Source organism: Rhinopithecus roxellana, chromosome 10, assembly GCF_007565055.1.
Source record: "Rhinopithecus roxellana isolate Shanxi Qingling chromosome 10, ASM756505v1, whole genome shotgun sequence".
NCBI classification, from domain to species: Eukaryota; Metazoa; Chordata; class Mammalia; order Primates; family Cercopithecidae; genus Rhinopithecus; species Rhinopithecus roxellana.
In genome coordinates, this window is record NC_044558.1 from 46,707,536 (window position 1) to 46,726,017 (window position 18,482).

Sequence of the window (18,482 nt, forward strand, 5' to 3'; positions counted from 1 at the left end):
ACGAGCATCTCCAATTGAGAGTTCCGCTGACTATGGGAGTGATATAGAGACCACATACAAAAACGAAAACAAAAAAGGGAAAAGGGACAAAGAAAAAGAAGTTGTGGCTGTGAGGTACACAATTGGGTGAGAATTACAAGGTCATCTTCTGCTGCTGGCCCTGCGTGGTTCTCACTCAGGTACCAGGGCCAGTTTGGGGTTGGCTCAAAGGCTCAAAGACAAATGGAGAGGACAGTTGGGATTTCAAATTTAGGATCATCAGGTCTTTGTAGTTTTTTTTTTTTTTTTTTATGAAGAGACAGGGTCTCACAGTATGCTGCCCAGGTTGGATTCGAACTACTGGGCCCAAAGCCATCCTCCTGTGTAAACCACCTGAGTAGCTGGGACTACAGTGTGCACCACCATGCCTGGGCTTTGCAGCATGTTTAAAGGAACCTAGGTGATTTAGTCAAAAGAGAACACTGCATAAACCAAGGCCTCAGGTGCTTCTTGCTGCCTCCATTTTCACAGAGGAGAACACAGGGATTTGGGGAGATAGAAACATTTTCTAGGCAGTTATTGAACAACAAATCTTTGGAGGAGTTTGTGGAATACTGTAACCAGAAAGTCTTTAAAATGAAAGCCTTCTAGTCGTTTGTAAGTATAGGGGAGGGACTTGGAAATCTCTGAGGCCTAATCATGCTCACAAAAGGAGTGACATTAATAGCTTTGGAGATGGTGTCTTCCTCTCCTTTCCCAGGTTAAGTTCAAGCAATAACAGCAGAGGTTCTACCCAATTCCATCGAGTCTTTAAGCTGGACCCAGGGAAATAACTGTTAGGAAAGAGGCAAGCATCCAACTCACTCAAGCTGCAGACTGACAGTCCCTCTGGGATCGTCCCATGGAGACAACTGTAAGTCTTTTGCATGAGCTAAACCCCACTCCACATGGAATCGAAGGTGCTCATTGTCAGCTACCACGCAATGCCATTATCACCTTTCAGCCCAAGTGCCACAGACCAACACTGGCTATACTCCAGTGAGGTGTGGAATTCGGGTTCTTCTGCCTTCAGGTCACAACCTTTCTGACTCACCTGGGCTACACTAAACCTGAAGCTCTGTAGGATGTGGAGAGCGGTGTTGCCTTCATTACAAGTGGTGCAGCATTGGATTTTCAAGTAAGTCTAAGTGTTTCTATTGTCCTTAAAATGACATATGTCCAGTTATTTTAAAAAATTACAAAATACAAATGCCCGTGTTAATTTAGCTAGTCTCAGACATTACATTCGACAACATAGAAAAGCCAAAAGATCTCCAGTTATAAGCACAAAACTAAGGAAAGTTATGGATCAGTGATTTTGTCACTAATCCGTTTTTTTTTTTTTTTTTATTAAGTCACCTCCCTTTATGGCCTTGCTTGGCTGGTTTTTACATCGTGCAAGACTTGTCTGTTGGACCCTGGGGAGGCGGGGCAGGTCCTATGGTAGGATTTGTTTTTGGAAGAACAGCAGGTTTTGGCCTAAGGGCTGGAGGCTTCAGCTGCACACCCATTCTGGGTGCCACCATAGGCTTGAAAGTACTCATTGTGTCACTGGAGGAGCTAGTGCTACGTCGAATCTGAGGCTCGGAACTCCTGAGGGCAACGTTGTGCAAAGGGCTGAGAGATTCCGTGGAAGTGGCAGGGGTGGGAGAGTTTTTCACTTGCTCCAGGGTATCCAGCACCACATCAGGGGCATGCTTTGCTGTGCTCTGTCTCTCCAGTTCTCGGAGTTCATTCAAAGCTGTGTTCATCGTTTCTTCAATATCCTATTGAAGAATAATCAGAAAGAGAGAAAGCACAGACTGATAATGAATACTAACGTATAGAAACCCAGACACTTAATTTCAAAGTAAATGGCCCAGCAGAGTATGAATATCTTTAACTCCACAGTCCGCAGACTATATAAACATAATGCCATCTCACACAATCATTTTGATTCTTGATTCAGGAGACTGAGATGCAATGGCTCACGGAGCCATGTATCAAACATTGGCCTTCCTAAGGCCCTAGGTAGCCTTCTAATGTTCTCTGCCTTACATGCTGACTTAAAAAAAAATTTTTTTTTTTTTCTTTTTTGAGGCAAGGTCTCACTCTGTTAGCCAGGCAGAGTGCAGTGGTGCGAATCAGCTCACTACGGTCTCGACCTCCTGGGCTCATATGATCCTCCCACCTCCTGAGTAGCTGGGACCACAGGTGTGTGCTACCTCCTGTGTAGCCTCCTGAGTAGATGGGTCCACAGGTGTGTGCTACCACACCTGGCTAATATTTAAATTTTTTGTAGAGATGGGGTCTTGCTAGTTGCCCAGGTTGGTCTTGAACTCTTGGGCTCAAGTAATCCTCCTGCTTCCGCCTCCTAAAGTGCTGGGATTAGGTGTAGGCCACCACGTCTGCCTGCTGACTTATTAATATAAATTCTATTTCAACTTATGATAAAAGTTTGTGAAAACTTTTGAAAAACAGTTTTTCAACTTTTTTTTTCACCCCCAAGACAGAGTCTTGCTCTGTCACCCAGGCTGGAGTGCAGTGACGTGATCTTGGCTTACTGCAACCTCTGCCTCCCAGGTTCAAACAATTATCCTGCCTCAGCCTCCCAAGTAGCTGGGATTACAGGCCCATACCACCACACCTGGCTAATTTTTGTATTTTTAGTAGAGATGGGGTTTCACCATGTTGGCCAGGCTGGTCTCGAACTCCTGACCTCATGATCTGCCTGCCTCGGCCTCCCAAAGTGCTGGGATTACAGGCATGAGCCACTGCACTGGGCAAGTTTTTCAACTTTTATGATAAAAGTTTAAATTTAGATACTGCAATAATTTCTCAAGAAATAAATATAATAGGAATAAAAAAATCTGGCTTCATTCATTCATTCTACAAATTTTTGAGCACTTACTATACACTTGGCTAATTCCAAGAAGTTCTTCGAAATTCAGTTTAAGTCTTCCCCTGATACAATTTTCCAGTGGATCTCAATGAAAGTGGTACTGTCTCATAGAGGGCATTTTTGTAATATGTTGTGTGTGTGTGGATTTTAATTTCATAATAACAAGGTTGCATTATTGGCAGCTGATGGGCAGGCTCAGACATATTAGGTATCTTGCAAGTGCCCTGGTGCGTTTACATGCAGTGAATTTTCCTGCACCTTGTTCAACTTTTGAATGTCCTCCAGACATTTATATAGGTAAAAATTCTCTTAAGAACCTGAGTCTAGAACCTCTTTTTCTAATACATAAACATAAAATATCTTTTGGATGGTGTTAAATTTTTTAGGAATGTTATTGTTTTAGGAAAGTTATTTTTTGTTTTGAGTGTAACAGTATGACCAAGGGTTGTTCACCATTTTGGAGAAATATTATCACTAATGGAAGCTCTTTTCATGGAATTTGAGTTAACTCAATTAACTGAATACTCCCATATCGACATGCATTTTTAATTATTGCATTTATGGAAATTCTACCATGTAGGTGAAAGCATCACTACTTCATTTGTCTTCTAGTTTAGTTGATAATTAACTGAAATACATTTGTTTTAATATCAACTTCCCTTTAATTTTATATTCTATTTAGAGCTTTATATATATATTTTCAAAATAGATATATCAATCAATTTATTTCAGATAGCTGGGCAGGGCATGGTGGCACACCCCCAGCTACTCTCAAGGCTGAGGCAGGAGAATTGCTTGAACCCAGGAGGTGGAGGTTGCAGTGAGCCGAGATAGCACAACTTCACTCCAGCCTGAGTGACAGAGTGAGACTCCATCTCAAAAAAAAAAAAAAAAAAGTCAATTTATTTCAGATAAGTAAAAGGGGGAAGTTACAATAAATTTGTTTCAAAAAGGTGGAGTGTGCTCCATCAGCGGATGGATAAAGAAAATGTGGTATATACATACAAAGGAGTATCATTCAGCCTTAAAGGGAAGTAAGTCCTATCATGTGCTACAGCATGTGTAAACCTTGAGGACATTACACTAAATGAAATGAGCCAGTCACAAAAAATACAAATACTGTATGATTCCACTTATATGCGGTATCTAAAGGAGTCCAATTCATAGAAACAAAAAGAAGAATGATGGTTGCCAGGGACTGGAATGTGAAATGGGAGGTGTTTAATGTGTACCGAGTTTTGGTTTTGCGAGACGAACAGTTCTGGAGCGATGTTTCACAACAATGTGAATATACCTTTCTGAACTATACATTTAAAAATGGTTAAGATGGTCAATTTTATTTTATTTTTTAACCACAATTAAGAAAGAAAAAGGCAGAATGTTGTGTGAGATGGTAGAGATCCACTGCCCTGGTGACTGAAATGTCTCTTCCCGACATATTCCCAGGGCTTCTCCCACTCATCTGGAGCACACCCCTCATGGCACGGTTTAATGGTAACTCATTCCCCTATTCATCTCCTCGACTAGATTGAATGTGAGCACTTAGAGACTGCGGCTATTGTTTAACTTTGTTTGCATAAAACCTAGTATGAGACCTGGCATACAGTAAATGCTCAATAAAGATTTGCTAAATGAATAATCTAAGACACTGATATTAAATCACAGTCTCCAATAATGAATAAACCAAGATACGATGATTATGTATGGATGTGGTAGTTTTTTGAAAAATCTCCATTAGGCATTCCATTAAATTGTTTAATAAAATAATTTGCATTTTTTTTAATGAACACAATGATGGCATGCTTACTTGTCCCCATGGGAAAATCTGAAAGCTAAAGATGGAAAGATAAAAAGCAAATCTGGAAGCCATTTTATGAGGGTGACATCACTTTTCAAGTTATTACTTTCATACGTGATTTCTGTTTGTGGCTAAACATACGGATTTGTTTTTTTTTACAAGTATTTATCTCAGAGACATGTGCGGAGCCTAGTTATCTGTTGAGTTTTTGTTTTTACAATTTACATTTTTTTTTTTTTGAGACGGAGTCTCACTCTGTCACCTAGGCTGGAATGCAATACTGCAATCTCAGCTCACTGCAACCTCCGCCTCCTGGGTTCAAGCGATTCTTGTGCCTCAGCCACCAGAGTAACTCGGATTACAGGTGCCTGCCACCATACCCAGCTAATTTTTTGTATCTTTTGTAGAGACGGGGTGTCACTATGTTGGCCAGGCTGGTCTCAAACTCCTGACCTCAAGTGATTCACGCACCTCAGCCTCCCAAAGTGGTGGGATTATAGGCATGAGCCACTGTGCTTGGCCTGTTTTTATAATTTACAATTAAAAAAAATTTCCTGATTCTAGAAGTCAAAGGGTTAAACAGACCTTATATGCCTTCCTACCTCCAAGCACCTAAATCCCTGTCTCTCTAACCCAAATTATGTTTCACCTGCTTATTATAAGCAATGATGTTATAAGTGTCTCAAATCATTAAATTCAGCTATAGTAAAATATTGCTGGTTGTAAATATGCCTCAAAGGGCCTTGCATAGCACTTTAAACAGAAAAAAATAAAACAGTCAAAACCTTTTTGATTTTTGCTGAGAAGTTGCTGTACATTTAAAATTGCTTTAATTTTTAAAAAACATATTAAACTTCTCACAATCTAATTTACTATCCCAAATTCTTTTTAGTTAGAACACTGAAAATAGCTTGGACATTTGTCATATTGCGGCCGGATTCCTTGGGTACTTTTTATTAAAAATAACCCACCTTTAATACTTTTCCATGTTTCATTCATTTCTCATTCACTCTTTTTTGAAATCTACTTAGTTTTTAAACTTCAGTGATAGCTGGAAGCTGCTTTAGATTATTTGAATGGTAAACCCTGAATCTATTCACTCTTTTCTCACTGACTATAAACATACATCTATTTGGAGACAGGGTCTTGGTCTGTCACCCTGACTGGAGTGCAATAGGCCAATCATAACTCATTGCAGCCTCCAACTCCTGGGCTCAAGCAATCCTCTTGCCTCAGCTTCCAAAGTACCTGGGACTGCAGACATGCACCACCACTCTTAGTGTGATGGTTAATACCTAGTGTCAACTTGATTGGATTGAAGGATGCAAAGGTGTATCTGTGAGGGTGTTGCCAAAGGAGATTAACATTTGAGTCAGTGGGTTGGGGAAGGCAGACCTACCCCTAATCTGGATGGGCACCATTTAATCAGCTGCCAGTGAATATAAAGCAGGCAGAAGAATGTGAAAAGGTTAGACTGGCCTAGCCTCTCAGCCTACATCTTTCTCCCATGCTGGATGCTTCCTTCTCTCAAACATCAGACTCCAAGTTCTTCAGTTTTGGACCTTGCACCGACTCTCCTTGCTCCTCAGCCTGCAGATGGCTTATTGTGGGACCTTGTGATTGTGTGAGTTAACACTTAATAAACTCACCTTTATATGTATATGTATTCCATTAATTCTGTACCTCCAGAGAACCCTAAGACAGATTTTGGTATCAGGAATGGTTCTAGAGGAACAGAATATTAAGGATGGAGTTCTTTCATTGTTTTGGGGCTTCTGCTTTATATGATTAGACCCCAAAATACTAAGGACTCTACTTCTAATAGGATGAAGAACACTGATAGTCCTTGGTGTGAATTGTTTGGAGAGTTATGCAAAATACATGCATTTGACACTCCCGATTCATCGCTCATAAGAGGCAAGGAGTTTAGTAACTCCATACATAATACATTTGTATGGAGTATTGTGTAGAGAACCACGGAACATAATGAAGCTCGTTGGTTGTTCCTAAGTTCAGTGGACAAAGGAATGAAAAAAAATGATGAACTCAAGGATTCTATCTCCTGGCTTCAGAGGCAGATACTGAGCCTCAAATCTGCTAAGACTGCCCTGAGTGAGAGTCTTATCTCCTGAGAGAAAGAGCTGAAATTGTGGAAAAACAGACACAAGCTCTTATCATTAGAGTGGCTGACCTGCAATGAAAGGTGCATGCACAGCCTTGCTAGGTGTCTACTGTTAAAGCAAGGGCATTGATTGGAAAACAGTGGGACCCTACAACTTGGAATGGGGATGTGTGGGAGGACCCTAATGAAGCTGGGGACACTGAGCTTGTAAACTCTGATGAACCTTTTTTGCCAGAAGAAACAGCTTCCCTATCCCCAGTAGTGGCAACATCCCCTCCCTGACCCATGCTGCCATCAGCCTTTCCACCTTTGTCTGAGGAGATAAACCCTGCGCTGCCTGAGGCAATGGTGATGGCCTCCTGTGAGGCAGTTGCCAGGCAAGATAATGTTGACTCTCCTCAGGAGCCACCCCCAACACCTGTTTGCTTCTAGACCCATAACTAGACTAATGTCCTGGCGGGCCCCTGGAGGTGAGGTTGAGAGTGTGACCCATGAACAGGTGCACTACACTAGAAAAGAACTCCTTGAGTTTTCTAATTTATATAAATAGAAATCTGGAGAACAGGCATGGGAATGGATATTAAGGGTGTGGGATAATGGTAGATGGAACATAGAGTCAGATCAGGCTGAATTTATTGATTTGGGCCCACTAAGTAGGAGTAGGAGCTCTGCATTGAATGTTGCAGCTCAGGGAGTTAAAAAAGGTTCTAAGTTTATTTGCTTGGTTAACTGAAATGTGGATTGAAAGATGTCCCACTGTGAGTGAGCTGGAAATGCCTGATCTCCCTTGGTTAATATAGAGGAAGGGATCCAAAGGCTTAGGGAGATTGGGATGGTGGAGTGGATTAGTCACTTTAGACCTACTCATCCCAGCTGGGAGAGCCCTTGACTAATGCCTTGCAAAACAGATTTGTGAGGGCAGCACTTGCATTTTTTTTTGAGACGGAGTCTGGCTCTTTCGCCCAGGCTGGAGTGCAGTGGCGCGATCTTAGCTCACTGCAAGCTCTGCCTCCTGGGTTCATGCCATTATCCTGCCTCAGTCTCCCGAGTAGCTGGGATTACAGGCACCCACCACCATGCCTGGCTAATTTTTTATATTTTTAGTAGAGATGGGGTTTCGCCATGTTAGCCAGGATGATCTCGATCTCCTGACCTTGTGATCCATCTGCCTCAGCCTCCCAAAGTGCTGGGATTACAGGCGTGAGCCACCGTGCCTGGCCAGCCCTTGCATCTTTGAAGAGCCCTGTAATTGCTGTTCTCTGTATGTCAGATCTAACGGTGGGAACCGCAGTCACTCAACTACAAAATTTAAATACAATGGACATAATAGGATCCCGAGGTGGCAGAAGCCAAGTGGTGACACTCAACTGTCAAAGACAAGGTGGGCGTAGCTACTGTAATGGACAGCAGAGGCAAAGCGGCAAGCTGAATAGTCTGACTTATGCAGAGCTCTGGCATTGGCTAATTAATCATAGTGTTCCTAGAAGTGAAATTGATAGGAAGCCTACTGCATTCCCACTTAATTTATACAAGCAGAAAACTTCTAGGTCAGATGGACAAAAGACTAATATGAATTATAAAAACAGAGAATCACGGCCCCTGAATCAATTTCCAGACTTGACCCAGTTTACAGACCCAGAACCTCTTGAATGAAGGGGAGGCCGAGTCCCCTTGAGGAAGGACCCCGCTATATTACTGACAATTTACGTGGTGAATCTTTATCCCATACTTCCCCAAGGGGACCTCCAGCCTTTTACCAGGGTAACTGTGTAGTGGGGAAAGGGAAATGATCAGACATTTTGGGAACTAATGGACACTGGCTCTGAGCTGACATTGATTCTGGGGGACCAAAAACGTCATTGTGGTGCTCCAGTTAAAGTAGTGGCTTGTGGACGTCAGGTAATTAATGGAGTTTTAGCTCAGTTCTGACTTACAGTGAGTCTAGTGGGTCCCCAGACTTCTCCTGTGGTCATTTCCCCAGTGCCAGAATGCATAATTGGCATAGACATACTTAGCAGCTGGCAGAACCCCCCACATTGGCTCCTGGACTGGTAGGGTGGGCTACTATGTGGGAAAGGCCAAATGGAAGCCATTAGAGCAGACTTTACCTAGAAAAATAGTAAACTTGAAAACAATATTGCATCCCTGGAGGGATCATGGAGATTAGTGCCACCATCAAGGACTTGAAAGATGCAAGGGTGGTGATTCCCACCACATCCTCGTTCAACTCTCCCATTTGGCCTGTGCAGAAGACAGATGGATCTTGGAGAGTGACAGTGGATTATTGTAAGCTTAACCAAGTGGTGACTCCAAGTGCAGCTGCTAAACCAGATGTAGTTTCATTGCTTGAGCAAATAAACACATCTCCTGGTACCTGGTATGGTGCCACTGACTTGGAAAATGCCTTTTTCTCCATTCTTGTCCATAAGGCCCACCAGAAGCAATTTGCCTTCAGCTGGCAAGGCCAGCAATATACCTTTACTGTCCTACCTCAGGGGCATATCAACTCTCTGGCTTTGTGTCATAATCTTACTTGGAGAGACCTTGATTGCTTTTTGCTTCTGCAAGGTATCACACTGGTCCATTACATTGAAGACATTATGCTGACTGGATCCAGTGAGCAAGAAGTAGCAAACACATTGGACTTATTGGTGAGACATTTGTGTGCTAGAGGATGGGTAAAAAATCTGACTAAAATTCAGTGACCTTCTACCTCAGTAAAATTTCTAGGGGTCCAGTGGTGTGGGGCCTATCAAGATATTCCTTCTAAGATGAAGGATAAGTTGCTGCGTTTGGCCCCTCCTGCAACCAAGAAAGAGGCACACAACGCCTAGTGGGCCCATTTGGATTTTGGAGACAACACGTTCCTCTTTTGGGTGTGTTACTCTGGCCCATTTATTGAGTCTCTGGCCCATTTATTGAATCACTCAAAAGGCTGCCAGTTTTGAGTGGTGTCCAGAACAGGAGAAGGCTCTGCAACAGGTCCAGGCTACTGTGCAAGCTGCTCTGTCACTTGGGCCATAGGACCCAGCAGATCCAATGGTACTTGAGGTTCAGTGGCAGATAGGGCTGCTGTTTAGAGCCTTTGGCAGACCCCCATAGGTGAATCACAGCAGAGGCCTCTAGGATTTTGGAGCAATGCCCTGCCTTCTTCTGCAGAGAATTACTCTCCTTTATGAGATGGAGTCTCTCTCTGTCACCCAGGCTGGAGTACAGTGGTGTGATCTCAGCCCACTGCAACCTCCACCTCCCTGGTTCAAGTGATTCTTCTGCCTCAACCTCCCGAGTAGCTGGGACTATAGGTGCGTGCCACCACTCATGGCTAATTTTTGCATTTTTAGTAGAGATGGGGTTTCACCATATTGGTCAGGTTGGTCTTGAACTCCTGACCTCGTGATCCACCTGCCTTGGCTTCCCAAAGTGCAGGGATTACAGGCATGAACCACCGCACCTGGCCAACTACTCCCCTTTTGAGAGGCAGCTCTTGGCCTGTTACTGGGCTTTGGTGAAAACTGAACATTTGACTATGGGTCATCAAGTCACCATGCAACCTGAACTGCCTATCATGAACTGGGTGCTTTCTGACACATCGAGCCATAAAGCGGGTCGTGCACAGCAGCATTCCATCATCAAATGGAAGTGGTATATATGTGATTGGGCTCAAGCAGCTCCTGAAGGCATAAGTTACATGAGGAAGTGGCTCAAATGCCCAGGGTCTCGTCTCTTTCGCACAGTCTGTACTGATGGCCTCAGGGGGAGTTCCCTCTGATCAGCTGACAGAGGAAGAGAAGACTAGGGCCTGGTTCACAGGTGAACCTGCATGATATGCAGGCACTACCCGAAAGTGGACAGCTGCAGCACTACAGCCCCTTTCTAGGACATCCCTGTAGGACAGTGGTGAAGGGAATCTTTCCCAGTGGGCAGAACTTCAAGCAGTGCACCTGGCTGTGCACTCTGCACGGAAAGAGGAATGGCCAGATGTGTGATTATATGCTGATTCATGGACTGTAGCCAATGGTTTGGTTGGATGGTCAGGGACTTAGAAGAAGTATGGTTGGAAAATTGGTGACGAAGAGATTTGTGGAAGAGGTATGTGGATGGACCTCTCTGAGTGGTCAAAAACTGTGAAGATATTTGTATCCCATGTGAGTGGTCACCAATGGGTGACCTCAGCAGAGGAGGATTTTGATAATCAAGAGGACAGGATGACCCATTCTATCGACACCACTCAGCCTCTTTCCCCAGCCACCCCGTCATCACTCAATGGGCCCATGAACAAAGTGGCCATAGTGCAGGGATGGAGGTTACGCATGGACTCAGCAACATGCACTTCCACTCACCAAGGCTGACCTGGCTATGGCCACTGCTTAGTGCCCAATTTGCCAGCAGCAGAAGCCAACACAGCCCTCGATATGGCACCATTCCTCAGCGTGATCAACCAGCTACCTGGTGGCAGGTTGATTATACTGGACCTCTTCCATCATGAAAAAGGGTTTGTCCTCACTGGAAGAGACAGTTACTCCAGATATGGGTTTGTCTATCCTGCATGCAATGCTTCTGCCAAGACTACCATCTGTGGACTCACGGAATGCCTTACGCACTGTCATGGTATTCCACACAGCATTGCCTCTGACCAAGGCACTTACTTTACGGCTAAAGAAGAGTGGCAGTGGGCTCATGCTTATGGAATTCACGGGTCTTACCATGTTCCCTGTCATCCTGAAGCAGCTGGATTGATAGAGTGGTGGAAAGGCCTTTTAAAGTCACAATTACAATGCCAACGAGGTGACTATACTTTGCAGGGCTGGGGCAAAGTTCCCCAGAAGGCTGTGTATGCTCTGAATCAGTGTCCAATATATGGTGCTGTTTCTTCCATAGCCAGGATTCACGGGTCCAGGAATCAAGGGGTGGAAGTGGAAGTGGCACCATGCATCATCACCTCTAGTGACCCAATAGCAACATTTTTACTTCCTATTCCCACGACATTATGTTCTGCTGGCTTAGAGGTCTTAGTTCCAGAGGGAGGAAAGTGCCACGAGGAGACACAGTGACGATCCCATTAAGTTAAATTTGCCACCTGGACACTTTGGGCTCCTCCAACCTTTAAGGCAACAGACTAAGAAAGGAGTTACAGTGTTGGCTCGGGTGACTGACTTGGACTATCAAGATGAAATCAGTCTACTGCTCCACAATGGTGGTAAAAAAGAGTGTGCATGGAATACAGGAGCTCCATTAGGGCATCTCTTAGTATTACCATGCTCTGTGATTAAGGTCAATGGGAAACTACAACAGCCCAATCCAGGCAGGACTACAAATGGTCCAGACCCTTCAGGAATGAAGGTTTGGGTCACTCCGCCAGGAGAATAACAACAACAACAAAAACAAAAACACGACCTGCTGAGGTGCTTGCTGAAGGCAAAGGAAATACAGAATGGGTAGTAGAAGGTAGTCATCAATACCAGCTATGACCACGTGGAAACAGGGACTGTAATTGTTATGTGTATTTCCTCCTTCTTTCATTAAAAACATGTTTGTGCATGTACACACTTGTACTAGGAAAATATCTTCATTTTATTTCCTTTTTCCTTTAGCATGTGACATAAGATTATATTGACTTCCTATCAGCATTTCAGTATTGTTAACTTTATGTAATAGCGTTTGGGTTGGGGATTGGTGCGTTTCCGGTTATAGGAAAGGACAAGTGTATTATGTTAGGCATAATTATGAACTTATTATTGTTTTTATTGAAGATTATGTATGATCTCAGGAGATGTTTATGGGTTCAAGTTGACAAGGGGTAGACTTGGGATGGTTAATATTAAGTGTCAACTTGATTGGATTGAAGGATGCAAAGTGTTACTCCTGGTGTGTCTGTGAGGGGGTTGCCAGAGGAAATTAACATTTGAGTCAGTGGGCTGGGAAAGGCAGATCCACCCTTAATCTGGATGGGCACCATCTAATCAGCTGCCAGTGAATATAAAGCAGGCAGAAAAACATGAAAAGGTTAGACCGGCCTATCCTCCCAGCCTACATCTTCCTCCCATGCTGGACGCTTCCTGCCCTCGAACGTCGGACTCCACGTTCTTCAGTTTTGGAACTTGGACTGGCTCTCCTTGCTCCTCAGCCTGCAGACGGTCTATTGTGGGACTCTGTGATCGTGTCAGTTAATACTTAATAAACTTCCCTTTATATGTATATATATTCCATTAGTTCTGTCCCTCTAGAGAACCCTGACGAATACACCTAACCAATTTAAAAAAGTTTTTTTGTAGACATGGGGTTGTGCTATATTGACCAGGCTTGTCTCAAACTCCTGACCTCAAGCAATCTTCTTGCCTCAGCCTCCTAAAGTGTTGGGATTACAGGTTGTAAGCCACCCACCAGGCCTACAAACATATTTTCTCATGGCCTATGCTGTGAAAAGAGCCAGAACCAGAGGGCAAAATGGTAGAATGATGGGCAAATTCATTAGTCTTGTTTCCCTTTTACTTGGTCAATTTTAATCATTAGAAGAAAACTACAGAGCCCTTCTCTGCAGTCACTGTTGGGAAGCAAAGACCTGGATGTGGTCAGAAGGTACATAAGATCCAGACTTGTTCTTCAAATGTCTATCTATTATAGATCACATTATTTATTAGGGCTCATCTTTTCTAAGTTGAAAGTGCCATCTTTATCATATACTGTAGGAGTTTGTACTATCTGTGGCTTCGGGCATCCACTGGGGGTCTTGAAACATATGCCCTGTAGATAAGGAGGGACTACTGTTTTAAGATTTTTCTGTTTCTGGGCTCTCCATTCTGTTTCATCCATCTGTCTGTTTTACTAGCTTTAGAATGCATTTAGGATCTGGTAGGGCCACTGCTTCCCCATTCTTCTTTTTCAAAGTTTTTCTGATAGGTTTGAATATCCTGGGTCCTACGTTCTGTCATGTTTCTGTTTAAATCACTGTGAACCTTTGGGCCCTTCCAGTAACAAATTGTTCAAAAAAGACTCACAGTCAGGGCCTAAGTTAAAGAATGAGCTGGTTTTGTTTCTGTTTTCTTTAGTTGATTCTATATAGAAATATAGCTACATAAAGTAAATCCTTCACACCTCCTACATCACACTTAAGTATTTAAAATGCAATATGTAATTAAAAGCATTGTACCTGAGCAATTGTCTCTGGGTCCAGTGGCTTGTGGTCATTGAAGCCTGTGTATTGCCCTGATGACGTGGACCTTCTAATGGGAGGGCTGTCAATCTTCTTGAGGGAATCGTGCCGGCTGATGTTGGTCAGGCTGCCATGGCCAGGCCTGCGCCTCCGCTCAGGACTGTCATTGTTGAGGCCCCGGTTCTGCAGCAGGCCCCGGGGGTGACTGGCGAGGCTCGGGGACCCCAGGTCAACTGAGGAGTTGGAAAGGGCGTGTGGAGGGTGGAGCGGGCAATGGCTATCACTGGTCCTGCCAGGACGCCTTACTGGAGGGGGTGGCTCTCCTCTTTTTCTTTGCCTAGACATTCACAGAAACAGGGAGAAAACAGAAGAGCTTATCACATTGGGCAGTACTGCAAGGCTGAGGGTGCAGTGGCTCCTTATGGCCCCGGGAGGAGCAGAGGCTTAGGGGCCTGATTCCTAGGCTCTACCTACCTGGCTAAATAACCGTCAGGATGACGGTCTGTCGGGGAGTTCATGTCCTTGGATGAGGACTTGTCTTCCGTTACTGGCCCACTGCTGGCCTCGCTGTCGGCTTTTTGGCTCAGAGTGTCTGAAAATGTATCATCCCTGAAACAGTAAGATAAGTGGAGACAAAATTTACTAGATTTACAAATTTTACAAAATTTGCTAGATGAGTGGAGACAAAAATTTACGTGATAGCATTTATGGATGAAACAGCATTATGTATGAAAGACCTTCTTTTATTAAAATAACTTTTTTCATTGTGAAAGCAATATAATTTCATTACAGGTAAAACAGCAATTTCAGTTATACAAAAAAGAGTGAAATAATCACCCATAATATAACATCCAGAGACAACTACTGTTAGAATTTTAAGAAATATCCTCCTCCATCTTCTATTCTGCGCCTAGGATACATATCTGTGAGTGTGCACATACATATGTATGGCATTTATATTACAGTCACGTGTTGCTTAACAGCGAGGATACATTCTGAGAAATGTGTTGTCAAGCAATCTCATCATTGTGGGAACATCACAGAGTGCACTTACACAAACCTAGATGGAAGAGCCTATTGGACACCTAGGCTATATGGTGGAGCCTACTGCTCCTAGGCTACAAACCTGCACAGCATGTTACTGTACTGAATGCTACAGGCAGTTATAACACAATGGTGTAAACAAGTACTTGTGTATCTAAACATATCTAAACATAGAAAAGGTACAGGAAAAATAGGATATTAAATCCTATGAGACCACCGTCATCTATGTGGTCCATTGATGCTCAAAATGTCATTGTGTGGTACATGACTGTACAGATATTTATGCAAATTTATTTTATATATGAATATATTTATATGTAGATATTTCAGATATATATGACTATGTGTCTGTATATACACGCATTTCTTGGCTTCTGAGATACACATTTTAACATTTCTGAAATCAGGCTGAATCATTCAGTCACTGTATACCTTTTGTGTCCTGTATTTGTTTTTTCCATAAAAAGCTACTTTTGGACTACACATTATTTTGCAACCCGTTTCTTTCACTTAATATGTTATGACTGTCTTCCCATGTCTTTAAATACTTTTGAAATTAGAGCTTTCTCCTCAGCAAAAAACAAAACAAAACAAAAAACAGCATAGCAATGATTCCCTCTGACTTTAGGTCAGTGTCCTTCCGCTGGGGAATCTGGAATTGAAACGGTAAACAGACATCAAGAGAAGAGCACTGCTGTTTTTGGAATTACCAATGTCACTTCAGCTCTTAATGCCATTCTCTGCATAGGTTATTTTTCTAAGAATCTGAAAGCTTCAGAGGATGTCTCCCCCGAGTTCTTGCTCCCAACCTCCTGGGCCCTGACTTACTGTTAGCAAAGAGCCACTGGCAAGGTGAGGAACTGTGCCTAGCTCTGAAGTTTTATCTCTGTAATCCCTTCTGCTCCTTTCTCACAAGACCAAGGTCAGTTTAAGAACAATGGCTGGAGTCCTCTACTGGGAGCACTCAGGCAATCAAAGTTGAGACTACTCACATATCCTGCACCACTATATACTGGTGAGGCACCAGCCCGTCAATCCCGTTGTGCCTGCCTTCCCACCAGTCCTCAGATGCGCGGTGGTACAGCAGCAGGGAGGCACCCTTCTTGAAGGATAGTTCTCTGGCGGACCGCCCAACATAGTCAAACTTGGCTATTGCTTCTATTGGCTCACATTCTACAACGAACACACCAGAAAACAGTGAGAAACAGGGTTGTTAGGAAGGCATGGTATCCTATCTGTGAGGGCTACATGAGGCTTAAAAATAATCAAGACCATTTTAATATCTAGACTGAACAGAGTCATCAACACATCATCAAGGCAGGAGAAAACAGGCTGTTTAAGAAGATACAGAAAAACATTATCTTGCTGTCATCGGTTTTTCTGGCAAAGAAAAACTGAACATTGGATCTTCATTTCCACAGCTCTTATCAGAGATATAATGACAGTCAAATAAAACATACTTTAAACTTTGCAATAAGATATATAAAATCTCTCCTTGAGTTGTAATATCCTCCACAATTGCTTCAATATGATTTTGACACTGATGGATGACACTGATGGAATTTCCTTGTAACATGTTAATACCATTTATAACATGGAAAAAAAATCGCCATCTCAGAACATTAGGAAGTTTATGCTTTACCGGCTTATTTAAGAAAAAAAATCAAGTAAAATCACAATAAATAGCATGTGAATACATTCAATTTCCCCATGTGTTCTCTGGCACTATCAGATCTTCATACTAACACTGATGGTAATCCCAATTTTTTTTTTCTCTAGTATCAGTAATAAATTTTGGATCTTAACCATGAAACAAATATACCTTAAACTGCCCTCTATCCAAATGAAAAAAACAGATTCAAAATTTTTATTTTTCTTGAGATCAAAAGATATCCAAAGGAATGATGGTGAGTGAAAAAAAGCCAATCTCAAAAGATTACATACCATACAATTCCATTCATATAGCATTCTTCAAATGACATAATTATAGAGATGGAGAATATATTAGTGGTTGCCAGAGGTTGGGGATGGGAAGGCGACGGAGGGCAGTGGCCATGGCTATAAAGGGTAGCATGAGGGTTCCTTGTAATGGAGCCATTTGTTATCGTGACTATTGGTTGTGGTCACACAAAGCTATACATGTGATAAAACTGTACAGATTTAAGTAAACACACACACAAAGGAGTACATGTAAAACTGGTGAAGCATTTATATAGTGAATGGTTTGTATCATTGTCAATTTCCTGCTTGTGAAATGACATTACAGGTTTGTAAGATATCACTATTGACAGAACCTGGCAGAAGGTATACGAGATCTCTCTGTATTGTTTTTTTTACAACAGCTTGTGACTCTACAATGATTTCAAAATAATAAGTTAGGAAAAAAAAGATATCAACTGCTAGGCTTAGAATTAGAATTCAGCTCTGATCTAATTCTGACCACAAATATTGAAAGCAAACAGGAGGACAAACTCAGTAACCAAAGAGGTGTTTCTTTGTGATTTATCTTATTGCAAGAAGCTCCTCAATTTGAGGCCTTATGATCTTTGCTCCCCTCTCCCACAAATACCTCATCCTTAGCCCTGTAATCAACAAAGGTAAGTAAATTTCTCTTCAATAATAAATAGGACGAAAAGGGGCCAAGGCAAGGGTCATATGCTTATAGGAATATGCCTATGCAATGAACAATACATCATTTGCTAAAAACTGAGCATGTTTTCATTTCCAAATACTCTAGAATATGTGTACACAGAAGAGATTAAAACCTGCCTATCTCAAAAATTCCCCAGGAAGTTGTCTTCTATTTCCCTTTGGCAGCAAACCTTCCCATTTAAGACTTTATTCTTCCAAAAATTTACTGCAATAGCCGTTGTACTTGTAATAATTGCATGAGAAATTCTTGGACAGACAGCTGGGCTTCTTTCTCATTTGATAAATTCAAAATTCTCTGGGACATAGAAGGCAAAAGCATAAAAACCAACAAACATATTGAAAAGCTTAGGCTTCACCTTATTATATAAAGGCCCTGGCCAAATTTCAGCGAAACATTTTAAATAAAGATAAAAATGCCCCTTCGTTTTGCTTTGGATAATTTTTTTTTTTCTTTTAAATAGTGACAGGGTCTTGCTACATTGCCAAGGCTGGTCTTAAACTCCTGGGCAACACAGCAATCCTCCAGTCATGGCCTCCCAAAGTGCTGGGATTATAGGTGCCCGGCCTCTAGTGGATAATGTTTGAGGTGAATAATATTTTGTATCGCAGAACCATAACACTGTAATCTGCAGAGCAGACTTCCCAACAAAGTAGCTGTAAGGATAATGTTTAAAACAACAGTTTAGATCTTTTAGTGGCTGGGCGCCGTGGCTCTTGCCTGTAATCCCAGCACTTTGGGAGGCCGAGGCAGGAGGATCACTGGGTTGCCCAGGAGTTCGAGACCAGTCTGGGCAACAGAGTGAGACCTAATTTCTAT

General features: G+C 42.6%; 1 protein-coding gene across 1 annotated transcript in view; it reads right to left on the reverse strand.

The window, feature by feature from the left end:
* Positions 1-293: 293 nt before the first annotated feature.
* Positions 294-18,482, reverse strand: part of SRGAP1 (SLIT-ROBO Rho GTPase activating protein 1) — a 319,302-nt gene continuing 301,113 nt past the window's right edge. The window contains exons 19-22 of the mRNA XM_010386925.2: positions 16,006-16,186; positions 14,444-14,578; positions 13,967-14,306; positions 294-1,784 (exon numbers count right to left, since the gene is read on the reverse strand). Of these exons, the coding sequence (XP_010385227.1) occupies positions 1,407-1,784; positions 13,967-14,306; positions 14,444-14,578; positions 16,006-16,186 (1,034 nt within the window). The 3' untranslated portion in view covers positions 294-1,406. The remainder of the gene's footprint in view (positions 1,785-13,966; positions 14,307-14,443; positions 14,579-16,005; positions 16,187-18,482) is intronic.